Source organism: Ctenopharyngodon idella, chromosome 24 (genome assembly GCF_019924925.1).
Source record: "Ctenopharyngodon idella isolate HZGC_01 chromosome 24, HZGC01, whole genome shotgun sequence".
Lineage (NCBI taxonomy): Eukaryota > Metazoa > Chordata > Actinopteri > Cypriniformes > Xenocyprididae > Ctenopharyngodon > Ctenopharyngodon idella.
In genome coordinates, this window is record NC_067243.1 from 7,952,401 (window position 1) to 7,980,396 (window position 27,996).

The 27,996-nt window shown below is 37.2% G+C and overlaps 1 protein-coding gene and 1 long non-coding RNA gene across 4 annotated transcripts; one reads left to right on the plus strand and one right to left on the minus strand.

Annotated features, from left to right (window-relative positions):
* Positions 1-307: 307 nt before the first annotated feature.
* Positions 308-27,985, minus strand: snx33 (sorting nexin 33). 3 transcript variants are annotated; one of them, XM_051883868.1, is made up of 4 exons: positions 26,930-27,985; positions 25,210-25,378; positions 17,160-20,800; positions 308-3,717 (listed from the first exon to the last, which is right to left on the minus strand). In XM_051883868.1, the coding sequence occupies exons 3-4, from the start codon at positions 18,565-18,567 to the stop codon at positions 3,464-3,466; spliced, it is 1,662 nt and encodes a 553-aa protein (XP_051739828.1). In that variant the 5' UTR covers positions 18,568-20,800; positions 25,210-25,378; positions 26,930-27,985; the 3' UTR covers positions 308-3,463. The 3 variants fall into 3 exon arrangements, with proteins under 3 accessions (XP_051739828.1, XP_051739827.1, XP_051739829.1); XM_051883867.1 differs by lacking the exons at positions 25,210-25,378; positions 26,930-27,985 and adding exons at positions 22,570-22,738; positions 24,090-24,235; XM_051883869.1 differs by lacking the exons at positions 25,210-25,378; positions 26,930-27,985 and adding exons at positions 22,570-22,738; positions 23,904-24,062.
* On the plus strand, positions 5,677-8,601 carry LOC127507025 (uncharacterized). The gene is made up of 2 exons (XR_007928218.1): positions 5,677-6,773; positions 6,887-8,601. It is a non-coding gene; the product is annotated as an uncharacterized LOC127507025 (long non-coding RNA).
* Positions 27,986-27,996: the final 11 nt, after the last annotated feature.

Consider the following 27,996-nt stretch of genomic DNA (forward strand, 5'->3'; position numbering starts at 1 on the left):
TCACCGCTATAGATAGTTTTGTACTGTCTGTGGTTTTACTCATTTTAACAATAAGTATGCATTTTACATGACAATAAGTAAATGTGAGTAGATATTTTATGTGTCCACATGTCCCCTAATGAGTTAACTGAAAACAAAAAACTGTTATTTTTGTCAGTTGATGTTGCTGGCGCTGCTACTTCTACCATTTAACTCAAATCTCAGAGCCATTTTATTGGTGGTTTGCAACAGAATGCAATTACTCATAAATCTTTGCTTTCCAGAAAAAAAACGTTCCCTGCAAGTTTAAACCAAACAAGACACTGAATCCATTTTGAGATCTCTTTATTCAGATCCCCTGTTGAACACCAGAATTGTGTAAAAGTGTAAAATCTACACATTATATAAATTCTACTGTCCTCCTTACAGTGAGTAAACACAGAGCAATGTGCTGGACGCGGCTTCACACGTCCTAACAGAGTCCAAAATCATCTGTGTGAGGTCTACTGTTACCTCAAGAAACGTATGGTGTCCATTTCTGCAGTTGTTGTTCTTATTTGCTTGATTTGTCTCTATGAATGTGTGTAATCCATCTTCTGATGTGACATTGCTGTTGACTGTAGTACGAAACGCAAGAAAACCATTAAGAAAAGGGAATATTTGGATTAGCCCAGTCATGGAAAACCGTCTTTGCTTTGGTATGACTAACGCGTGAGGAACTCTGCTGTGCGTTTGAGCTCAGCTGTACCCCGGAATTTGTGTGAAGTCGCCAAGCGGACACACGCAACCCTGACACACGTCTGTTTGCGTTCCAACGTTTTCCAGATAATTAAGAGCAGAGGATTTTGTTTATGTGCATTTTCCCCCTGCTTTACCAGAAAAGAAATCCCCTACGGGATGTTTCAGTGTTGCTTTAACTGATTCGAAAGCGATGACCAGATCCTTCTGTGGGCACATAAACATCTGGACACCAAAACAACTTCTGCAAACCACAGGAGCGGTCAGTTCTTAAAAATATTCTTCACGGGGATCACATTAAAGTCAACATAAAATGCTGCTCGCAGCCCATTTTACTTTAATAATACAACATATTTTGATATTAAAGCTGCTGTCCATAACTTTTTTGTGTTCAAAATTTACAAAAAAATATATGAGCGAGTACACCATGAATCAATATTCCAAACCGTGTTTTTGTCTTATCCTGAATCGCTACGGTACACCTATAATAAGTGTTTATATTCGGACTATTTTAGACTGATTCGGGTCGTACCACTGCGGAGTAGCACAGTGTCTGCGTGACTCGTCATAGACATAAATAGAGAAGTAGCTCCGGCTACAATGTTCTTCCGCAAGACGCTTTTAGTTCTGTTTATTAACCGCTAGAGCGCCAAAACTTAAATGTTAAATTTGATTTCATCCATTGAAAAAACAGCATTCATGTGTATTAAGAAAGTAAACGGTCAATTTTGATTTCATGTTGGCTATTATTTATTACTACATTGCTTGTGCCCAAACCTGCTCCGATTTTAGTATGTTTATAGTAAAACATTGGTAAAACCAAAGGTTTACATTTTGGTCCTCAGTTACTAAGTGTGCAAACAGTAAACATCCAAGTTTACAAGCTGAAACTTGAGACAAGTTTTACAGTTAAACCAAAAGCATTGTAAAAAATCACAACTCTTAACCACAGATTGCAGCCTTGAGACTTACATAAACCACTGTACCCCTTAAAACTAGCAACTAAAAATAAAGATTAGCCTACTTTTGAGGAAATTAAAACAAAACCCATTAACATAAGCTCAAAGTCCTCTCAAGTTTTTTCCTGAGGGCACACAAAAAGGAGAAGAGGAGGATATGAGCTCCATTTTGCCTTTGAAACACCCTGAACAAACATTTAGGCTAAATGCTAATGCTAATACTGAAGTGTTTCCATCTGATACACAGAATCTCTGGGTGGGGATTCTTGCCCAGGAATTCACAAAAACATGTTTTGTCTTAATAACACCAGAAGAAATTAGGACCGTACAGCGGTCAAGCCTGCTGTGATTCATCTGAATCGCTGATGAATATCATATGACTCTCGCTGTATCAGATCAGAAAACATACCTTCGCGTAAACTCAAGAATCTTCTGCCTGAAGGGGAGCTGGATTAACGTGTTATCTAATTAAACTTCCTGGAAGTGAGCAGAAGCCACATGAACCTGCTATGTGGGTTTAATTCTTGCTCATCTAGTCCAAACTAATTTAGCAGTTGAACGTTTGAAGCGTCAAGTAATTTTTCTATCGTCACTAAAAGCGAAATGTTGCAACAAATCCCAGCTAATCAGAACATATTTTGTCTTTAATAAGAGTGCAACAGTGCCCGCCCACTTTTGGTGTTTTTCCCATTCATTTTTCCTATAGGGATTTTAAAAAAGTCTTTGTTTAAGCATTATAAGCCATGACTAGGTGAATCACAACATTAAAACTTTGATTTGAAGCAATAAAGGTACAGGACTGAGTACATAATGGCTTTAGTGAGGGAAAGAACTACAATCCCATGAAGCATTGCGAACAGCATAATCAATTTCTAACACTCATTTTTAAAATGTTGATTATATATATATTATGTTGATTATATAATATGTATATATATTCACAGGAGTGGGCGGAGCTAAATAGCTAATTTGGCACATTTTGCTTGTAGAGACTCTGATTGGTGGAATTTTCTGTACAGCATCATGGGTAATGTAGTTTTTTACCACGAATTCCGCTGTTAAACACGATTTTAAAATAATGCGGGCTGACGGCTTCAACAGAAGCAAATACCATTTATTAACAATCTCGTAGCTCACAGTATGTCTTTAAAGATTTATAAGTTATTTCCCTATGGAGAAAATGAATGAAGTTTTTACTTCTGAAACCCGATTGTTGCACTCTATATACAGTGAACTGGAACAGGTTTTTGGACCAATGAGATTTCAGTGTGGGCGGAGCAACTCGGCACAACACATAAACAGAAAATTTAACGTTCAGCATTTGACACTTTTTTTTTTGCATTGCGCCTGGATAAGACACGGTGTCACAATTTGATGTTTCAAGAGATAGTTGTGTTTTAGCAAGCTAATGCGTAAACAACTTTTTTTGGAGTCTGACTAGCGTCTGCACCTGCTAACACACAGGTAACGTCATTCGCACAACTGACAAATATGAAAAAAGTTGATCTAGCAGGCAATCTAAAAAACTGATCTAACAGGCATTTAAATAAAATTCAAAACATGAAGATACAATATACATGTATGGTTTATCAAAGGCAACTGTATTGTTGGTTTCTGGAGTTCAAAGTGACATTTTTAAGTGCAGAAGCGAGAATGTCCTGTTTCTCTTGCAAATAATCCTGTCTGGAATTCAAAAATTCCAACTCTGGGAGTAAAAAAAAGTGTTCGTATATCCGTCCACAGGAGAGTTGTATCTCCATTACGGTCCAGAGGCCAAAGGTCAGGCTCTAGAGGCTCTCGTACATGCGAAGGGTTCTCTCTAATTGCTGACCTACGCGCTGGTAGAAGGCGATCTGTTGGCGAAGGTACGCCTGCATCATCTCTTTGAAATCCACCTCCCTGCGCTGGTGGAAGTGGTTCATCTCAGCCTGCAGGGCGAATCCCACAGTCCTGCAGCGTTTACGAATGCCGTCTGCTTCTTCTTGGTCCATCTTTCCCTCATCACTCATACGTTGAGACTCCTTTACCTTTGCAAAAGCACCTGAAAGGAAGCAGAAGAGAGAGGTTTTAGAAATATATGCATTATAGGAACACTCCACTTTTTTTGAAAATAGGCTCATTTTCCAACTCCCCTAGAGTTAAACAGTTGAGTTTTACCGTTTTCGAATCCATTCAGCCGATCTCCGGGTCTGGCGGTACCACTTTTAGCATAGCTTAGCATAGTTCATTGAATCTGATTAGACCGTTAGCATCTCACTCAAAAATGACCAAAGAGTTTCGATATTTTTCCTATTTAGAACTTGACTCTTCTGTAGTTACATTGTGTACTAAGACCGACGGAAAATGAAAAGTTGCGATTTTCTAGGCCGATATGGCTAGGAACTATACTCTCATTCCGGCGTAATGATCAAGGAACTTTGCTGCCGTACCATGGGTGCAGCAGGCGCAATGATATTACGCAGTTCCTAGCCATATCGGCCTAGAAAATCACAACTTTTCATTTTCCATCGGTCTTAGTACACAATGTAACTACAGAAGAGTCTAGCTTTAAATAGGAAAAATATCGAAACTCTTTGGTCATTTTTGAGCGAGATGCTAACGGTCTAATCAGATTCAATGAACTATGCTAAAAGTGGTACCGCCAGACCTGGAGATCAGCTGAATGGATTCGAAAACGGTAAAACTCAACTGTTTAACTCTAGGAGAGTTGGAAAATGAGCCTATTTTCAAAAAAGAGTGTTCGTTTAACTGCTAGTCAACCACTAGCAATGGCGATGAGGAAAACTTTTAACTATGTATGTTTTTAGCACACCGCTAGGTGTCTAACAACCAAAATCAGACTGATTTATCAAATATTTTTTACAAAATTTTGCACATATGGGAAACTACTATAGGGGTAGACGATATACTGGTAGACACGATTAAGCGGTAGAAATTTGCCAACCAGTAGAGATTTTAGACTATGATCTCTATCGCGGTTCTGCTCATGTGATGTTGCCGTACTGCATCATTTATCATTTGCATGCGTTTTTAAGCATTGTGTTTTGAAAACAAGTGATTTTACACTGTTGAAACATAGTAAGCAGCGAAAGAGAACCCATTTTGCTTTATGCAAAGCCGCTGCTCATAGAGCGTGTGAGTACTGAACAGAGTTCTTTTTTTGTCGCCTAATTGGTCTTGAACGGTTAAATACACACTTCTAAATGCCGTTCTTTGCAAGTATCCTCGTAAACACAGTCATTTATGTCTTAAGTGAACATAAACAGTTGAGAAAGAGTATATTGGATCCGTTCATTCGGATCCTAACAGCATCCTAATAAACCTGCTGCCGTCTGTCACTGATATTAATCAAACAACAAAAGAGAGAAATCACTTTTGAATCATTTTTGTAAGTTAAATAAGAATAAATGTGTATAAAATTACTCATATCATGATAAGATTTTTTATCTCATAATTATCTCAGTTTTCTCACAATAAAAGCAAATGAAAACATAATAATTAAATAATTTAAACACACACTACATATATTTAATAACATATATTTAAGTATTAAAGTGAGTAAATTAAAAGAATATGATGTCCTGTAAACAAAGTCGTAGTTTAAATGTACATTTTATGATTAATTATTATAATTTACTGCTATATTAATGATATATATTATAATAATATATATAAATAAATGTAAAACAAATAATATTAGGCCTATATATATATATACAACCAAGCAAAATAACATGTAGTAAATTACATGTTATTTTGCTTGGTTGTATATTCAGAATCGTGGGAGAATCGTGATCTCTATTTGAAACCAAAAAATCATGATTCTCATTTTATCCAGAATCGTAAAGCTTTTTTTACGATTCTAATTATACTTACTAAATGTTATTCAATAATATGTAGAAGAAATAAATTGTATATATATTACAGATTATATATATATATATATATATATGTAATTTTTAAACAATTTTACACAATATTTGCTGAAAATTCACTTAAATTGTCGGAAATATTGGTTAACCTAGGACATTTTTGGAAATATTGTGACAATTTCTCATTTAGGGTCATAAGCATGCCTGTTCTGACACTTTGAGGTGTTGTGGAACGCGTGTACAAAATTTCTGATGATTTTGATGTTCGCGGGTCAATTTGACCCTCAATTTCATGGTTAACCACAGCTGCACAGACTCAAAATTTAAAAAAAAAATATATGTAATTTTTAATGTCATTTTCTCAACTACCCTCTGACGGTATTTAAATTTACATTTTTGCATTTGGCTGACACTTTTATCCAAAAAAAAAATACACTATGTTGAAGGTGTACATTTCTGAACGCATGATTTTGGCGTTGCTAGCGCTATGCTCTGCTGTTTGAGCTTCAGGGAAAGCACACAAAAATGAAACAAAAACATAAAATAAAAAACAATCAACAATTTTAAATAAAAAAAATTGCTACAATACTGTTTATATTATTCATATTTTTTTAAACAAATGGTTAAAAATGTGTGAGAAGTAATTATATTAACTGTTTTTACCTGGTTTGTTTTGTTTTTTATAGTGTGATTTTTTTTTTGTGTGTGTGTGTGTGTGTGTGTGTGTGTGTGTGTGTGTGAATTGTATTGAATCCAATTAGGGTCAACTTGACCCGCAACGAAATAATCGTACCCAGAATTCGAACATTACATCACACTTGTTTTTGTAACACTTGCTCTGCATAGCAAAAATCAAACGAGACTCCAGTATTGGCAAAAAATAAGAAATTCTTTTTAAAAATTCACAGCTCTGTGAACCTCAGATCTTTCTCAGCTGTCAGATAAAAGTGCCTTTTGTCTCATATTTGTTTCACGTTTCCAGTGCAACCGGTTCTAATCATTCACGTCCTGTTGTGACAGAGCAAACACTCACAAGCTCCTGAGAGTCTGAGATCTGAACGGAGCCGCTGAGTCACAGGACTCAGAGAAATACGACTGAATCTGGAGACCTGAACAGACAGATCCACTAAATCATCACATGCTGTGTCCATCTGCAGCACAGAAGACAGAGATCGTCAGAGACAGCATGACGGATTAGATATCGAGCGCGTACAGCTGATCAGAGGTCAGTGTTTGACAGTGCTGTACACACCTGTAATCTGACACAGGAAGTCTGGCCCGGTGTTCTTTGTGTTTGGGATTTGATACACAGCAATTTATTACTTTATTTCCTTTCAGCTCACAGATTGGCGGATTTCAAACCCACTGCGCAAACACCACAGAGAACAAACGAGTACAGTCAAATGTCTGTATGCAAAGACCTTGTGTTTGCATTCCCTCACCAAACATCTAAAATAGGACAATATTATGCCCCGTGAACAAGGTTGCAGTTTGCATATTTATTTTTGGAAATAATTTCTAACCACACTGAGTACATCTCTACACTTTTTGTAGCATTTTGGTAAAAAAAGTTTGATTTAAAAAAATCATGTTTTGGTAAATCATAATTATGAGATAAAAAGCTATAAAAAATAAAATTATGACTCACAAACCCATAATCAAAAATGGTCATAGTCATAAATATGAGATGAAGTCAAAATTATGATAAAATCTCAATTTTTATTTATCTCATGATGATTTGAGAAGTCGAAATAATGACATACAAAGTCTTATGACATAAAAAATATTTTACTTTTTGTCATAATTTTGACTTTTCATCTCAATTTTGATTTATCTCAATTGACTTAGTGTCATTTTGACCACATAATTGCCATAATTTCATCTTTATCTCAAAATGTCCTTTTGACTTGTCTATATGACATGACACATCATGACAAATCATGACATAAAGGTTGAAATTATGAATTTTGACTTTTTATCTCACAATTTTCACTTTTCATCCTCATAATTATGACTAAGTATGTCAATTTCAATTTCATAAAATGTCATATCAATTTACCAAATTTTGTCTTATGTGGCAAAAATTGGCTTCCATACTGAGGTTTTTCGCATAAAAAAAAAGTCGTGTCACCACACTATGAAAGGGTTATGAAGATAAAGCTGCTCATTTTGTCAAACTCGGCTGGTCATGTGATCTCAACATGGCCACCCACATAGGATATAAACAGCTTTTATTACACTACTGATATGAATGAGTCTTCATCTCTTATGAAAGTATACCATTTGAAACACAACAACTGTGTATGCAAATTACATGTAAATAACCTCTGTAATGATTGGCTAATCTCCGCATACCAGCATACTGAATAGACGTTGTGCTTTTTGTCACATTTAACATATTACTACTCAAAGACAACCTATTTTCCTGGATGTTTTCCTTTATCCCAGAGGACAATGAAACAGTCACGACGGGGGGACAAGAAGAAGTGTCCAGTGGTACCAGGCACAGCCCAGCTCTGACCTCTAGCACACTTTCTCTCTGTTCACTCGAACACACACAAGTCTGAGGACTGAATTCAACAAAGCCACGCTCAATATGACAGATTTATTATAATACCTCATGTTTATCAATCAAAACGCAAGATGTTTATTTAAAAAGAGGACAGGAAATGTTCAGTACATGTTGCAAGTCTGAATGTAATTTATTTCTGTGATCAAAGCTAAATTATTAGCATCATTACTCCAGTCTTCAGTGTCACATGATCCTTCAGAAATCATTCTAATATGCTGCTCAAGAAACATTTCTTATTATCAAAGTTGTGCGAAAGAAGACACATTTCTATCATTTCAAACATTTGGTTTTGCTCACTGTGATGTTCAGCAAGCAAAACTTTAAAAGTGGGTTTAATTTTTTTGTCCTCTCTAATGGACCGCAGACATGCTAAACATTACTGTACGCCATGAATGACAGGTATAAAGTGAAATCTGTATTTTCGAACATGCAAAATTATTGTACGTGTGCCAACAGAGCCATTAAAAGAGGAAGTTGAGCTTACGTAAAATGTCTGAACATCATTTTTGTGGTCAGTGACTGTCTATTTATTTGTTTTTCCTATATAAACACTAGTATATATGGCTTCTGTTTACTCTGAGGGAAAACAAACTCTTTTTGACAACTAAATGATTTTCTGGGGGTATTTTAGCCAGTGTGTCTAATCAAAAACCATACTTATTGTTCCACATAGTATTAAGCAGTAAAATAGTGTCTTAAGTATTATATAATCACATTTCAAGTTATTTAAATGAAGCAAAATGTTAAAGTAAACATTTATGTAGTGCTTCCAGTAAGCAGGCTAACCAATTAGCTTGCAAAGCTAACATTTCCTACGCAAGTTACTTCAAGTAAACATAACAAATCGTTAAAGCTCTTCATACTCTTGATTTACAACTTACTTGTTATTTTTCTTAAATTAGAAAAACCTCAATCTGATACCACAAACAAACTAAATAATATACCACAGGCTAGCATGATGCTAATTGCAGTCAGAAGTGAGCTTTCTCTCAGTCTTTGAGGTGAAATGAATGCTAACAGCACAAAGAATAACTGACCTGAAGCCTCAGAGCTGCATTTAATGTGTCTAACAGCACCGCCGTGGAAACGCAGAGGAATTTCAGACTGGAAAAACAGTCACAGCTCAATTTATCCCAGAGCAAATTCTCAGACACCAGAAGGGGAGAAACAAACCATAACGGTGGGCCAGAAAGATTGCACAAGCAAAACACTCATACAAAAAGAAGTATATTAGGTTAATATATAAATGTATGCTTTTCTAATTAAGATTTGGACACTTTCTAACATGGCATGTTGATACTCTGCTAGGACACCCGAGTGAAATTCATACATCCAGTACACTTGATCACTTTATTAGTTTTTACTGATCAAAAACTGATCTGATCATGAAAGAAATAAATATAAACGGGTCAATGACGTGACGGGTCATTTTTTGTCCAGAGGCCTTAATAATAATAAAAAACAAAGATATGACATCCAAAGTGTAGTATAATTAGATCTCTTTTATTGAATCCAAAAGATTTTAATTATATTTTGCTACATGCTTTTGCTAAAGATTTTGAAGTGTCAAAAGGTCATTCGATTTAACCATCCAAAGGCCAATACAGCCATTTCATTAGTGATTAAAATATCTTAAAATGTAATAAATGTATATATTTTTTATTCTGGCATGATTTTATAACATCATATATCAACATAGTGCAAAATGGTATTAAAATTATGTGTAGAAGTCGTTGCTTTGTTATGAGAAAGAATGTACGGAAAAATGAATTTCATTGATGTAATTCGGAGTAACCAATTTAAAGGGAACATTTTGGATCAAGTAATTCAGGTCAGTATCATGTGACAGGATGTGACATCTTTCAGACTCCTGCAAAGGACCACATGGTTGTGAAGCAAAGTAACTAACTCTCTCTTAACTATTTGTTCTCAAAAAAACTCTGAAATTGTTTGCGAATGCCACTTAGTTTGATATCTAATGCAATGGCATTAATTACTTCCTTAAGTGTGGCTAAAGTATACCATTGTGAGTAAAAGCTGCTCTATGATTACAGGACAGGTGTGGAGCAACCATCTGCCATCCTGTATGCTTCTCCGGTTCATCCACACCTGCTTACACTTCCTGATTATTTAAGACACATGCATGTACAAAACGGGCTCAGTTCCTGCCAATGAGCAGCTCAGAGATGGAGAGGAATTCAAGGTCTTGCCCTGACATGTTATTCCTCTTTATTTCAAACCTAAAAGCAACAAAAATGCACAACTCTGATGAGTGTGTGTGTGTGAGTGTGTATTACTGGCAGTAAAATCAGACCAACACCCATACAAGCCAAAGAGTTCATGACTACTGTACACACAGAGCCCAAGGCCTGGAACGCCTTTTGTTTTTACTCGTATTTTTCATTCTCTCCCTATTTGCTAACGTGGGAGGTGTTATGGATTAAAATCCAAATTCACATCCCACTGCTTTTGGAAGACCTAAATATTTCTGTAGCCTTTAATTCGGGGAGTTGGTCAGGTTCAAGCCGACTTCTGGACGTCAGGTCAAGTGTCCTGTCGTCCCACGGCGGATCTGATTACAGCTCTTTGGCTGGGACGCGCAAACGCCGTATGGATCGCGCTCAGAGAGGGCTGTTATTGTTTCCCTGGGTCATGTGTTGTTTTTCCTCAGTTCATTAGTTCTCTTTGATCTCTCCCTGTGCTGTCGTGCGGCTCACAAGAGAAACAGATGCTCAATTTTCACGTGTCGCGGAGTCAAAACGTTATAGACCTTTTACAGTCCCCTAACTGCAGGACGGGCCCCTTTAGGGTCTCCATAGATGGTAGGTAGATCAGAGGACAAAACTAACACAATTTAATCAGATAGAAATATTAAACTCAAATATAGACTATTTACTTCCTTTAATGAATGATATTGCACCTTATTTTAAGTATTCTCGCCACTAAAATTACATTATCTGCTGAAATAATCAATATAAATAAGCCTTGATATTACTGTTATATATAGATTACTATGAACAAATATTATCATAGCCTAACATGTTTCTATCCAATCAAACCTCGACATATAAAATCAAGTCTCACCCCACGTTATTTCCTGCTAAATATTCTGAATATTCACTTTGTAGACATTAAATGCATTACGAATGCCATTTCATGTTGTTTTTCGGACTATTTTTACATCATAAAAAGTGGTAACCTGCAATTGTTACCTTAAATAGCTATTTCTATCAGATTTAACCCATAACAAATAGTTTTGTTGGTATTAATTAATGTATTTAAGTTAATTCAGCAATATTAGTAATAATATGTTTGGCTTTAAAGACCCCCTGTGGTGAAAATCAAGTTTTTAATGTTGTTTATTTGTCTATGTGGTGTTTTTAATAAGCTTTAAGACAAACCATGTGCAAAGTCAACACCATTGCTGAGTATTTTCTCTTTAAAACTGCAGTGAAACCTGCGGTTTGAAATCGCTGGTGTCTGTGACGTTATAAACTAACTTGTAACCAATCATGTCAACGTGCCGGCGGGCTTTAGCATATCATTAACAGCAAACTAACAGGGGAGTCTCAAGAGAAGCCAGGTTATCCCGGTATATATGAAAAATCGGGTAGATTTAGCAATATGGCGGGTGTATGATGAATATTAAGATGTTATGATGAACTATATGTCTTTCTCCACTGACGTTCTGAGTTGTTCAAAGCGTTTCTAAGGATACTGATTGTTAGAATGCAACTGACAGACTCTGATATGGCGAACGGGAACATGGTTTGTGTAACATTAGCAACACATTGTTAGCTGTTTGATAACGTAGTCAAGCTACAGGCTAATCATATTAATTACCGTCATGTGTCCGACGTTGTAAAGCGATACCATTGTGCAGCGTTTACCTCAGTAAGTTGACCGAGTGGATCTCTGAGCTTGTGCGAGAGCGAGTGGAGGCGGGGCTCATTTGCATATTTATAGATCTGCGTATATTAAATGAGGCAAGGGTGTAGAGTTACATTCAAGCTATTTTAAGGCATTTTTTTCACAAGAAAAAACGTTTAAATATGTAATTTTGTCTACAGGGGGACTTTAATAAAACCAGTTAATTTAGATGATATCATTTATCTTCCCAGATAGCAACAGTTATTGATTTAATATACCAAAAAGATTTGACAAAACATCTTCAAAGTCCAGCCAATTAAATATAAAACAACTATATATATATATATATATATATATATATATAAACTAAAATATTCATAAAAACTATAATATGTCAATGATACCAAAATAACACTGATTCAAGGAATGAATGACTGTTGCTATCAGAGACACTGGCTCTAACTCTTCCTGTGTTTAACATCAGCAGCGCAATATACTAAACTCTAATCGACTTCTATTGTAGGAGGCGTGTTCTGTGTCCATTAGTTGCTATTAGCAACTTGATTATTTAAAAACACCATTATCCATTGAACGCTAAGATCCATTGTGTCTGAACATGAACAGTAATCATGTTACGACCGTTATAGGGTGTGGATGTGAAACTGGAGCAATCATTCTGGCCTCTTTTCAACACACTCACATGTCAGTTGTTTGCTTAGGGTGGGTATTTGATTAGTACTAATTCTGGAGAATAATGCCACTTTAACTAACCTAAAAGGCACTATAATGATTTAAGGACTCTGAAGTCACTTCTACTTTATGGGAATAAATGTATATGTATATATTCCATTGATTCCAAATCATTGACCTGTAAATCTGGGGTCAGGCATGCGCCTCGGTCATGTGACTAATCACGCCTTCAGCAAACTCGGTAACAAGGAAGGATGATGCACATTTCTGTTCTCCTCCACAATCTTCTGATCTCACCACAATACAGCACTAACCTGTTTAACAACATTAAATCCTCACGTTGATTACAGTTTGAATGACAAACGTGAAATGACACCCAACTACCTGACAGATATCACTGATTCAGGTGTCGTGAGGAATCAGACCCTCTCTATCACTCTTTTAAGACAATCAGAAACACTTTTTGTATGTAAATCAAAGTGCATGTTTTACTGACATCATTAAAATCATTAAAAGTCATCAGTAAAAACATAAATACCAGGCAAAGGATTGGACACAGCTAGCTACAATTATTTTTATTATACCTATTTATTGATTTATGACCGCTACACACTGCCCTGCTAAAATAAGCTGCTGTTTGGATTTAAACAGGCAAACACTTAAGAGTCTATGACTGGATCATTATTGCTGTGATTATTGATTCTAGCATGTTATATGTTTGGGAACAGCTCTTTTAACCCTAATTTATGGATTGTGTAGCTTTTCATTTCTTCACCATGTAGGAAGACACATCATGGCCATATTCCAGGATGACAATGTCAAGATTCATCAGGCTCAGATTGTGAAAGAATGGTTGGGAGGGAGCATGAAGAATCATTTTCACACGTGAATTGGCACCTCTGAGCCCAGACCTTAAATTCACTGAAAGTCTTTGGGATGTGCTGGAGGAGACTTTACAGAGTGCTCATTAATACAAGATCATGGCTAAAAACTGATGCACCTCTTGATAGAAATAACATCACTACATTTAATTTAAAAAACATGGCTTTCAGCATATTTCTTATAACAACGTCTGACATGTTTACATTTTACATGGCCTGAGAAAGTGAGATAAACCACGCGAAATCTGATTAGAGCTGTCAAACTGAAAGAAATATGAATAGGATTTCAAACCACACATGAATGTAGCTCAAATCATTGACATTCACACTTGCTAAATATGACTGGATTGTAATCGGATATGCACAAAAACTGGATTTCGACTGATAGTCTGAACAGGGCTTAAAGGCCTGTTTACACTGTCACTTCATGCATTTTCTCTGATTGAATAGCTATCTGATCGTGAAAAGACCAGGTGTAAATGACGCTTTCAAGATGGATTTAAGGGATTAGTTCACTTCAGAATTAAAATTCCCTGATAATTTACTCACCCCCATGTGATCCAAGATGTTTATGTCTTTCTTTCTTCAGTCGAAAAGAAATTAAGGTTTTTGAGGAAAACATTCCAGGATTTTTCTCCATATAGTGGACTTCACTGGGGACCAACGGGTTGAAGGTCCAAATGTCAGTTTCAGTGCAGCTTCAAAGGGCTCTACACAATCCCAGACGAGGAATAAGGGTGTTATCTAGCAAAACGGTCATTTTCTAAAAAAAAAATTAAAATTTATATACTTTTAAACCACAAATGCTCGTCTTGCACTGCTCTGCGATGAGCCACGCATTACGTAATCACGTTGGAAAGGTCACACGTTAGGGCAAAAAACTCCATCTCATTTTCTCCTCCAACTTCAAAATTTTCCAACATCGTTTTATTTTTTTTTGTAAAGGGTGTTTGACTTAGTCTTTGCACGTTCGCTCTTGTAGACACTGGGTCGGTACTTCTGCCTACGTCACACGTGACCTTTCCAACATGATTACGTAATGCGTGGCGCATCGCAGAGCTAGTGCAAGATGAGCAAATATAAAAAAATATATAAATTTTTATTTTTTTTTTAGAAAATGACCAATCGTTTCGCTAGATAAGACCCTTATTCCTCGTCTAGGATCATGTAGAGCCCTTTGAAGCTGCACTGAAACTGCAATTTGAACCTTCACTATATGGAGAAAAATCCCGGAATTAATTTCTTAATTTCTTTTTGACTGAAGAAAGAAAGATGTAAACAGCTTGGATGACATGAGGGTGAGTAAATTATCAGGAAATTTTAATTCTGGAGTGAGTAAATCAAATCACTCAAACCACTTCAGAAGGTGGTTTAAGACGAATTCCAAATGAAACTAGTGTAAATGCATCTGGTTGTTGAAGCTACATATGCAAATTTTAATTCTCCCAAAATGATAAAAAATAAACATGTGAGAGGGTGTTATAGGCTTCTCGTAGCCAGATATGACAGCGCTACTGCAACACGTATCGCCACATATATGACCTGCCACTGCTGAGTATTTCTTTAGCAAGCCGACACACAAACTGCCGCAAATGAAACTGAAAGTTCGGCATCGCATCTTGAAGCTCAAATCCTCATTAAAAATAGTGAAACTAAATGATTTTACCAGTGCTGATGCTGCTCACTCTCCTATAGCAGTCTTTAATCTTGAAATTAGCTTATGATTAATAAAATGCAGCTCATATCGGTTGCTTTTGTTGACTTGACTCGGATTTGAAGGTCGGATTTATATTCATTTTGTGAAAACACATTTATGTGGCCAAGTGTAAATGGAACAGTTTTAACAAACTGGACAGCTATCCGATCAGTGAGAGCGCATAAAGTGACCAGGTGCAAACAGGTCCAAATTTCATCCCGCAGTGTAAATACTGGCCCTTACTGAGTGTCAGGATGTCAGCATATGTTAAGTCTGAGCTCTCATGAGCGAGACATTCTTAACATCACTACGACATTCCACAAAAGGATCATAATGAAAGTGGAAGCTTGTCTGAGCCACAAACTGATTGAGCTTTAATGTCTTGGACTTGAGAGCACTGATTAATTTCCCCCACTTCCTGTGATTTAGACTGAGAATGAGGAGGATGCTTCCCGTCAGGAGCAGGGCCAGAATTTTCTCTTTCTTAACCGCCTGTAAATGTCAGACGCATCACTTTTCAGCTTTAAAATGCCTCTGCAAGTTACCTTTGAGACCTGACATCATCGACAGCAAAATTCACTCCAGTCCACAATGCGAGGCCCACTAACCCCTGCTCATAAATAACAACACGTGATTGGCTGCCTACAGGCATGATGTCACTGGGTCAGTCCAGCTGTGTGCCCCACATTTGAACAAGTCAATAGGTTCAGGAACAAGCACACTATCTAAACTAAGGAGTGTAGAAACTATTTTAAAAGGTTGAGGTGATACAATGAATCATGAATGCTGAATTTCTACACCAATGTGTTGAAAAGTGTTTAACCCATTTATCAGCAAATATATCAACTCTGACATTAATCTGTCTACTTAAAGCAATAATTTAACCAAAAATAAAAATCCCATCATCAATTAATCACCATCATGTCGTTAGAACACAAAAGAAAATAATTTGAAGAATGTTTCAACTGTTCTTGTCCATGTCAATGGGGTACAAAACAACATTGAACCACTTATTTAGATTTTTTGCATGAAATCCGCATTTTTGGTGGGGCTCCCCTGGTAAAATTCGCATTCCAGTGTCTATATATCACGTTATTTGTGGTCGATTCAACCCACGGACATGAAAAACAACCCGTGGCAACAGTGTAAAAGTAGCCCAATTCTGCAGGAAAACCGCAGACTTGGCAACACTGATGCTGCGTAACACGAGAATGAACCTTATTGGTTCTTCCAGAAGCTCATATGTGATGCATAACGCGAGAATGAACCTCATTGGTTCTTGTGGAGGCTCAAATGTGACGCGTAACACGAAAATGAACCTCATTGGTTCTTGTGGAAGCTCAAATGTGACGCGTAACACGAAAATGAACCTCATTGGTTCTCGCACATCAAGCAAACAGGCTTTGAGTTTCCATTTACCATAACTGATGTGAGTTAATGAATGTTTATATGTGAATAAAAGCCTAAATTCAATCTGTTCATCATATAAAGCGATCCGAGTCTCTTCAGAAAATTTGGACTAAACCACTCAATTCATATGGATTAGTTTTACGATCTCTTTATGAACTTTTTAAAGCGTCAAAGTGTCAGTAGCCGTATATGGAGGGACAGAAATCTCTCAAATTTCATCAAAAATATCTTCATTTGCATTCTGAAGATGAACGAAAGTCTTGGAACGACATGAGGGTGAGAAATTAATGACAGAATTTTCACTTTTGGGTGAACTAACCCTTTAAGATTTACTTTTATTTCAAGTAATGAAAATGTTTTTATAGTTTTATTTAATTGTATGGCCAAAAACAACACTGAGACAGTTTTAAATATCTTCCACAGAAGAAAGAAACTCAATTATGCATGAACTATCCCTTTAAACATACTTTAGTTTGTTCGAGCTCACTTTACCTTTCTGCAGGTGGATGATGTCTGGAAAGTTGGACAGCAGGCCCTGGTACAGCGACAGTTTATCCAGCATGTGAAACAGGTCGTATTTGGGCTGCTCGGCGAACATCTCCCCGATGTTCTCGTAGGTGCGGCCTGTGTGCGAGATGGCGTTGCTCAGGGCGTCCGAGCTGTAAGGAGGGTCCAGCAGGAACGACTGGCTGATGGACTGGAATCCATTCCCCAGCCTCTGGAACTCCTTCCGGAATCCTCCAAGGTGTTTGCGGACTAGTTCTGATGCGACGTGCGTCAACTGCATCACGCTGTCGTCCATCTTTTTGGCGAACGCCTTGAAGGAGTCAATGCGCTCCTCCACGTCCTGAAGGTCCTGGTGCTCGCTGGGAATCTGGAAGGTGAGCATGAAATGAGCCCCGACCATCTCGTCCTTCTCTGCCCGCCTCTTCCCGAGTTTCCACTGTTTGTCATCTCCGCACATGAGGAAGTGTTCGAAACCCTCGTACTGAGACAGCACAGGGTGGCTGGTCATGTGGTCCATCCATAAAATGAGCCTCCTCTTCCTCTTCTCGATGAAGTCTTCCTCGAACCGTCCCGTGGCCTGTTTCTCTGGGAGGTGCGGCACGGAAATCACCGTGAATTTGTGCAGTAGTCTGTTGTACAGCCAGTCAAAGTGCTTGTAGCGGCGGTAAACTGGCCTGCCAGTGTGACTGGGGGTCACGCGGTACGAGATATACGTCTTAATGCCTTTGAACTTCGTCTGTTTGGTAGGGTCTTCAATGGAACAGGAGAAGGGTTGAGGGCTCTCCTTCCACTGCGGCCCCCGGGGGCCCATTTCGATGGAGTACGACTCGGCGATCTTGGCCATCATGGGAACGTCACCAAGTACGAAGGCCTCCACACCTGAGCGCACGAAGCTGGAGAATCGGTTCAAGTTTCTTCCCACCATGCTGCCCTTCCTGTTGCTTGACATGCTGTCCTGACGCTCCATGTGCGGCTTGGCTCGGTAGTGGACATTGGGGTTGGAATATGGATTTTGGGAATGCCCATTGGCACCCACCCCTCTCCGAGGGTCTTCATCCTCAACCACCGTTGAAGTTTCATCCCAGTCGTCCCAGTCGTCATCGTCGTCACTTGGCAAGGTCGTGGAAGGTGTGTGGATGTACGACAAATCCTTACCAGGAGAGCTTCCAGGTGAACTGAGGGATTGATCCGTCAGGTTGGACCCGGATCGGAGCCGAATGATCTGGACGTACGAGGCGGGAAACAAACCTCGCTGTCCTCGGCTGTTTTCACCTTGTAGCCAGCCGTCCACAGAGTTCTCGTCGAAAATAACCAGCTCTTCATTCTCCTGGATGCTTATCTCCTCCTTGTTCTCACTTTGGAAAGTGTAGAGGGCTTTGGCTCTCAGGGACATTTTTGTAACTTTTGCAAGCCAGATGCAAAAAAAAAAAAAAAAAAATGGTTCCCTTACCTCATATCAGACTGCACAGATGAAATCTAAACAAAAAGCTTTTCGATAACTTAACTGAGTATATAGTACAGCAGTATTTCTTAGCATATTCATAGCACTTTAATAAAACTAGTAGTTTTGAGGCTGTTGGTAAATAATATTCTTCAAGATAAAGATCTTCAAGCCTTTTTAAAGTTACTGACCACAAGACAACAGGAATCTTAATTTTCCTCGGAAATAATATCCGATATTCTACATTTGTAGATAAAGAGTTACATGTTGGAACTCCCTGTCCGGTTGTTATTCTCCAACTTCCCTTAATTTATGTCGTTTCATTATTCCACAAAACCAGAATCTTCAGCCGCAAAAAAAATAAACCCATAAATCCACAAATCCCGTCCAGCATAAACTGAGACACCGGCAAACACATTCAGTTCAGTGCCTCATAATAACTAAAGTTTTAGCCATCTTGCATGCTGTAAAAATATTTTAAAAAACAAACAAACAGTTGATTTGCAAATCCGGCTTAACTAAATTCCAGATGAAAACATTATACCAGCATTTCGTCCCGGATAGAGAAATAAACGCATCCTTTGCATTCCCCCAACAAAAGAACAAAAAGTACTTCTAAAGCATCTTTATAATCCACAGATCCCGTTCAAATCGCTGTGTATTCATAGTATTTCCTTCGAGAGCTGATTCAACAGGTCCGTGAAGAGTTTTTCATAAAGTATTTCTTTACTTTGAGCAAAAACGCAGTAACTCTTTCCATTACGTGACGATCGAACAATGAGAGTAGCGCAGTTTAGCGTGAGCTTTACAATCGCGTTTGTGGCGCCGCGCGGCGGTCAAGAAAACAACTGAAACATCTAAACAGTGTTGTCAGCTTCTAGTCAACTCAAAACACATCCGACTGATTACAGTGACTCAACTACATGGTGTACAAATGCTGGAATTACCCGTGACTACGAGGCAAAACGTTTTGAGGGCTCACATTCAAATCACAGGACGTTTCTATGGTTATCGAAGACGTTTGGACACAAGAAAGTATAATCGTTTTATATATAGAATTTAAAATGATTATTACATCGAAATCCGCACAGAACTCTATCAAAATATAAATATTCCTCTTATCCAATAATCACAATAGGATGTGATTGGTTCATCCTAATACAGCGCTGAGAAAACTAACGGCTACCACGTGACAATACCTTTTTTTTTCAAGTGGCGCAGAGCCAAATGGGCGGGGCTTGACGTCCAGCTCCACCTTTGTGAAGCGCCATCACTGGCTGTTAACATTATTACAAGCCTTTCGTCAGCGCGAATTTCAACCTAATGAAAAACACGTTTATTGAAGCAAAAAAAGAGAAACTTGTATGGAATTTTAGACGCTGGCATAGTTAAAATTGCCTTATCTTTCTCTAGTATTTTTCAGCAATCTGTGCGCCCCTGTCTTGTTTTTAAGTCTATTTAATTTATTTTTAAGGCTATGTAAGCTATTTATGAATATATCCGAATCATATCTGATTAATGAATGTAATACACCACACTAAATGTTGCTGAATTTATTTATATTAACCTCGAACAGAAAAATGTGCAGTTAATATAATCTTTAATCTCGGAAAGATATTAATAAAATACTAAATTTCATTTTAGTATATTTCAAGAACACATTTTTCATGAGATTTTAATAGGTTAAAACAAGACATTTTACAAAACAAAACAACAAAAAATTACATAAACATCATCCATCCTCAGTATTACTGGAAGTCTAATCTTCACAGAAAAGTGGTGTGACTGTGTTTTCTGTTTATGTGAACCAGCAAGTTCTTTTTATTTATTTGAATGTCGCAGTGTGGGCAAGCCACCCTGACTTGCTGCCGGACACGTAATCTTACTGCTGATGCTGCTGCTGCTGGGAATGGAGGCACTTCTGCTGTGGATGGAGGTACTTCTGGTGGAGGTACTTCTGCTGTGGATGGAGGTCCTTCTACTCGGGATGGAGGTACTTCTGATGTGGATGGAGGCGGTGGTGCTGCTGCTGGCACTATGGGTGGAGACTGTCTGTCTGATGTATTTTTACAAGTTGTTATATGTTTAATCAGAGCATCCTTTCTGATTAATGTTGACTTGCAGTAGCAGCAGTGAAAATGTGGCGTTTGTCTGCAGCCTAGACCACACTTGATGATGACAAAACCTAGGTAAAACAGAGGAGGGGAAAAAGCAACATAAAAGAATAAAATACATTTTCTTCAGGTAATTAGTCTACAACTGTGAGGCTAGGGAATATTAATCATTTGTTGAGCAATTTACATATAGTGACTAAGAGTTTGTGAATCTTTTTTTTTCTCCACATATTTTAGACATACTTCATAATCGTGTCTTCATCTATGCTTCATTTTCTGAAAACATGGCATGATTAAAAGAAAACGCAAATAGTTTGAATATATTTCTAACTTAAAGGGATAGTTCACCCAAAAAATGAAAATTATCCCATGATTTACTCACCCTCAAGCCATCCTAGGTGTATATGACTATCTTCTTTCAGACGAACACAATCAGAGTATATTTAAAATGATCCTTGCTCCTCCAAGCTTTATAATGCGCAACTTTATAACTCACAATTCTGACTTTTTTCTCACAATTCCGAGTTTTTTCCTCACAGTTCCGAGTTTATAACTCACAATTCTTTTTCCTCACAATTTCCAGTTTATAACTCACAATTCCGACTATATTTCTCACAATTCCCAGTTTATAACTCACAATTCCCAGTTTATAACTCACAATTCCGACTATATTTCTCACAATTCCCAGTTTATAACTCACAATTCCGACTATATTTCTCACAATTCCCAGTTTATAACTCACAATTCCGACTATATTTCTCACAATTTCCAGTTTATAACTCACAATTCCGACTATATTTCTCACAATTCCCAGTTTATAACTCACAATTCCCAGTTTATAACTCACAATTCCGACTATATTTCTCACAATTTCCAGTTTATAACTCACAATTCCGACTATATTTCTCACAATTCCCAGTTTATAACTCACAATTCCCAGTTTATAACTCACAATTCCGACTATATTTCTCACAATTCCCAGTTTATAACTCACAATTCCGACTATATTTCTCACAATTCCCAGTTTATAACTCACAATTCCCAGTTTATAACTCACAATTCCGACTATATTTCTCACAATTTCCAGTTTATAACTCACAATTCCGACTATATTTCTCACAATTCCCAGTTTATAACTCACAATTCCCAGTTTATAACTCACAATTCTGACTTTTTTCCTCACAGGAAATATGGATATTTGTCTTACAAAATCTCATAGCTTTGCTTCAAAAGGCCTTTATTAACCCCCTGGAGCCGTATGGATTATTTTTTATAATGGATAAATGAATTTTTTTTGGTCTTCCCCCTTCACAACCATTATAAACCTTGGACTAAGGATATTTTTAAATATATCTCCAATGTGTTCGTCTAAAAGAAGATAGTCATATACACCTAGGATGGCTTGATGGTGAGTAAATCATGGGATAATTTTCATTTTTGGGTGAACTGACATTCTGATCTGGAAATATGATCTCACAAAATTTGTGCAATGTTAAGTCTTTGGGGTTTTTTTGCCCTATTTATTTATTTATTTATTTTATTTATTTTTTTTTTAATCGCTGATAAAAGTCAAAGCAGTATTCTCCTCAATAAGCTCCACAGTTTGACACCTCATTCATGGGTCTATGACAAACGGTGCTGGACGAGTTAGATGCCGAAATGTGTATGGAAGAAAAAACATAAGCATGTGAGATGATAATCGTGATGCTTTGCTTTGCAAGCACCATTATTTATATGTTTTACTTTTAAATTCGAGGGAGAAATGACCAGAAGGATTGATAAACTTACACACACAGTATAATTGAATTGTGTAAAGACATTTAAATTAATTCACACGTACCTTCCTGTTGAACAGCATTTCGAAGATGATTTGCAACATGATTTTGTGCCTGGTGTAAATGTTTATGCAGCATCTTACAGTAGTCACAGTGGAACATGTTGCAGCAGCTTGAGCATTTCTCAATGGAGAGAAGAGGATCATGTCCTCGCCTCAGTATTGTCTGATGCATCTGTGCAGGGTAAACAAACAACATTTTAACATCTGTCAGCAAAAATACAAACAGGCTAAACAAAAACACATACTAAAAGTTGCCATAAGCAATGTCCACCTGTGTATCGATTTTCAGCCGCACCATTTGGATAAGTAGTAGCTAGCTCATTTAATGCGCTATTAATAGCATGAACATATGGAAGCTTGTGTCCGCTATGGAATAAAAAAATTGTGAGTTTTTCATCTTGCAATTCTGACTTTTTTCCTCAGAATTTTGAGATAATTGCAAGAAAAAAGTCCGAATCGCAAGCTATTATCAGAAGTGTGAGTTATAAACTCGGAATTACAAAAGTTAATTCTTTTTTCTGACAATTCCAAGTTTATAACACACAATTCTGACTTTATTTCTCACAATTCCAACTTTATAACTCACAATTCTGACTTTTTCCTCAGAATTCCGAGTTTATAACTCACAATTCCGAGTTTATAACTCATAATTCCAAATTTATAACTCACAATTCTGACTCTTCCTTGCAATTCCGAGTTTATAACTCACAATTCTGAATTTTTTCTCACAATTCCGAGTTTATAACTCACAATTACGACTATATTTCTCGCAATTCCAACTTTATAATTCACTATTGACTTTTTCCTCACAATTCCAAGTTTATAACTCACAATTCTGACTTTTTTCCTTGCAATTCAGAGTTTATAACTTACAATTCCGACTATATTTCTCGCAATTCCGAGTTTATAACTCACAAATCTGACTTTTATCTCACAATTCCGAGTTTTTTCCTCACAGTTCCAAGTTTATAACTCACAATTCTGACTTTTTTCTCACAATTCCATTTTTAACTCACAATTCTGCCTTTTTTTCCCCTCACAATTCTGAATTTATAACTCATAATTCTGAGGGGTTTTTTTTTCACAATTCTGAGTGTTTTCCTCACAGTTCCGAGTTTATAACTCACAATTCCAAGTTTATAACTCACAATTCTGACTTTTTTCTCACAATCCCAACTTTATAACTCACAATTTTGACTTTTTTCCTCACAATTCCAAGTTTTTAAACTCACAATTGTGGCTTTTTTTCTCAAAATAGTGAGATATAAAGTTGGAATGTAAACTCAGAATTGCGAGAGAAAAAAAATCAGATTTGGGAGATAAAAAGTCGCAATTACCTTTTTTATTTTGTAGCAGAAAAAAGCTTCCACATCCTCATCTTTGTTATTATTTGAAATCAAATCTTTCCACAAAGTGTTGTGCCTGTGTCTTCTGTTTATGTGAACCAGCAGGTTCCTTTTATTTATTTGAATGTCGCAGTGTGGGCAAGCAACCCTGACTTGCTGCCGGAAGTGTAATCTTACTGCTAATGATGAAGCTGCTGTGGATGGAGGTCCTTCTGCTGGAGTTGGAGGAGCTGCTGCTGTGTCTGAAGGTCTTTCTACTGGGGATGGGGGTTCTTCTGCTGGGGATGGGGGTTCTTCTGCTGGGGATGGGGGTTCTTCTGCTGCGGATGGGGGTTCTTCTGCTGCGGATGGGGGTTCTTCTACTGGGGATGGGGGTTCTTCTGCTGCGGATGGGGGTTCTTCTGCTGGGGATGGGGGTCTTTCTGCTGGGGAAAGGGGTTCTTCTTCTGCTGGGGATGGAGGTCCATCTGCTGTGTGTGGAGGTCTTTCTGCTGGGGAAAGGGGTTCTTCTTCTGCTGGGGATTGAGGTGCTTCTGCTGTGGATGGAGATCTTTGTGCTGGGGATAGGGGTTCTTCTGCTGGGGATTGAGGTGCTTCTGCTGTGGATGGAGGCACTTGTGATGGAGGTACTTCTGCTGTGGATGGAGGTGGTGGTGGTGCTGCTGCTGCTGGCACTATGGGTGGAGGCTGTTTGTATGATGTATTTTTACAAGCTGTTAAATGTTTAATCAGAGCATCCCTTCTGATTAATGTTGACGTGCAGTAGCAGCAGTGAAAATGTGGCGTTTGTCTGCAGCCTAGACCACACTTGATGATGACAAAACCTAAAATGTAGAGAGAATATTTTCAATAGTTATTAGTCATTTTTACAATAATGTTTTATGCAGTTCAGTGCAGCAATTCTGTAGAGGTTTTGGGATGAAGCGGCAGAGCTTTAACAGCGCGTGCTTCAGTTGCTCAACAACAACAAAGCTGGAGAATCTCACGCAGCCAAAATGAGGATTGTCAGTAACGGTGTTCAGCCTTACATTGTTCAAACCGGAGTCGACACTGATGGAGAGACTCAGGATGAACTTTTAGAATGCAACTGCAAAAGCAATTTCTGTAAAAGAAAATATCTCGCTTTGCATTGAACTTTGAGCGTTGTAACTTTGCAGATGTTGTTTATGCTCAAACAGCAATATTACACACTAACTAAAGTTAAATAAGTGAAATCATAATCAAGGACCCCTTTAATCATTTGTCATTATGTTTTTACTTGAACTGTATAAAGAAATTTAAATTAATTCACACATACCTTCCTGTTGAACAGCATTTCGAAGATGATTTGCAACGTGATTTTTTGCCTCGTGTAAATGTTTATGCAGCATTTTACAGTAGTCACAGTGGAACATGTTGCAGCAGCTTGAGCATTTCTCAATGGAGAGAAGAGGATCATGTCCTCGCCTCAGTATTGTCCGATGTATCTGTGCAGGTTAAACAAACACACACCATCTGTCAGCAAAAATATACATAATATATGAATAAGAAATTCTATTTCTCAAAATATTGATTTACACACATGTATATATGTCAAAACAGAATGTATCTTTCATGATTATGTTATGTAAGGAAATCTCTGCACCTCGTGAAAAATTAAGTAAATTAATCATGTATAAGCTGTGGCATTGATTTATTGTCATAAGAAAATAATATTTATTTTACATTAGATAGTGATCTATGGGCCCTAGTAAGTGTTTGGTAGATTACTTACAAACTGTAGTCCATTACTGAATACAAATTACATAAAAACTGTAGTTAAAACATAATTTATTACATCACACATTTTAGGTAATGTAATCAGACGACTGTTAGATCTACTTTTGACCTCACTTTTAGCCTTAACCTGTTTATTACATAGACCTGAATAGGATAATCATGTACTACAGTGATATAAATATACAAAGAGAAAAAAAAATGTTGAAAATTTGTCATCTACAAAATGAAGATGCATTAAACGCTACATTACATCAGGGTTTCCCAAACTGAGCTTTGTGAAAGAACTGCGGGGGGCTCTGTAAGTTGATGAAAAGGTAATAATGAATTAAACCATAAAATGTAAAATTTTAAAATAAAAACACTCAAAATAAAACCCCAAAAAATTAAATATTTTATTTATGCTGTGTGGCCTCTGATGGGAAGACTTTGAACATAAGCACTAGGCTGTTTTAGAAAGGACAATTTAAACGATAAAAAAGAATTAGTGAGAATCAATAAATTGTGAATAATTTGCCGCCATTTTGTTAATATTAAAGCTGCAGTCGTAACTTTTGGCGCTCTAGCGATTAATAAACAGAACTGCGGAAGAACATTGTAGCCGGAGCTACTTCTCTCTGTTTATATCTATGACAAGTCGCGCAGGTACTGTACTACTCCGCAGCGGTACGACCCGAACCAGCCTAAAATAGTCCCAATATAAACACTTATTATAGATGTACCATAGTGATTCAGGATAAGACAAAAACACGGTTTGGAAAATGGATTCATGATGTACTTGCTCATAATTTACAAAATGTATATATTTAACACTAAAAAAGTTATGGACTGCAGCTTCAAGTAATCATGTAACGTTAATCAATAAAAATGTAACCTGCGAGTATTTTAAAATGTAATATAATCTAATTACAAGTAGGCGATATAATTTTTGGAATGTGATTAAGTAATCCAGATTACATATTTCAGTTACTACCCAGCACTGGCCCTGGTAAACTTTTTTCTACATTTGTAAACAAACCGTATGTCAAAATCTTAATGTGATCTTGTAAATGTTGTATTTTCTCAACGTGAAAGAAAATCATGAGTAATGATCGGTGTTAATTAACTGGGAAATCATCTGTGATTTCAACTGTCCCTCTCCTAACAAGCTCACCGCGCTCTTTGTCCTACAGATGTTTTGGTCAGAAAGCAGGGTCATCATTCATTAACACTGTCTGTGTGTTGTTTGTGTCTGTGTTGTGTTGTTCGTGAGCTACACTCACCGGCACATTGTTATTTTCCGGGGCCGGACTCGGGAGAGAGGTAAAACTCGTCCTTTGGATTGGAGCTGCTGCAACGCTGACGGTGTTGACCAATAGCCGTGGAGTTTGTGTGACGAGAAGGAGGAGAATTTGGGGTGTTTGACCACATTCTTTTTTGTCTCTTCTTTTTTCAGCTTCGCCGGGGTAGCTGCGTTTCATTATTAATCCAGAAAATTTCGCTCTACTGCGAATATTTTCGCTCCCTTTAGTTCAACCAACGGATTCTGCCGCTGTATCTTTCTCTATCTTCTTCTTCTTTGGAGTATTTGGCGTTTCCCACACCATAGGCACATTGCGCCACCTATTGTTTCCTTTCCTCACGTGCATGGATGTAGTAATGGCGCTTCAAAACCTTTATTTCAATGGTCTCTGTACCCATGAACCACTAATGTCTACATGTATTATTTTTATTTTTTTACTTTTGTAGAGAAATTAGTGGCATATAGTTTTAGCTAATACTTTTGTTATTAGTCCGATTAAGCTAATAAACAATCCCTACTATTTAATAAAATAGCACATATTATACAGACACTTCAATAAAAAAATTGCAGTTGGTTTTTAAAAGGTGTATTACTGATGTTTTTGGCTGAGTTTTCGTTGCATTTACACCGTTTTGACCATCAGGCGTCACCAGCGTGTGGCGTTTCGCGCGCTTCGAAACAGTCATTTTGCGGAAGAAAAAAAAAACAAAACAAAAAAACACATTTACCTGGAATATGTTATTATAGTGATGCATTTAGTCCCGAAATCTTGTTAAAACCACCTCTTTCTCTTCCTAAATTACATGTCTTCATGATTGATGTTTATTTTGTGGTAAAATCGTCCTGTATTATATGTCGCTTTTTTCCTGCTACTTTATTTTGAATATTTAATTTGATAAATGATATAATTTCTCATCTTCCTAACAGGACTTCAGTGCCCTTTTTCGTGGGCACAAAGTTTACGGTGACAAGTTAAAATAAATAAATATTATTTAGACCAATTATAGACAATTATAGTCTCACTAGCTCACTTTTTTTGTAATATTA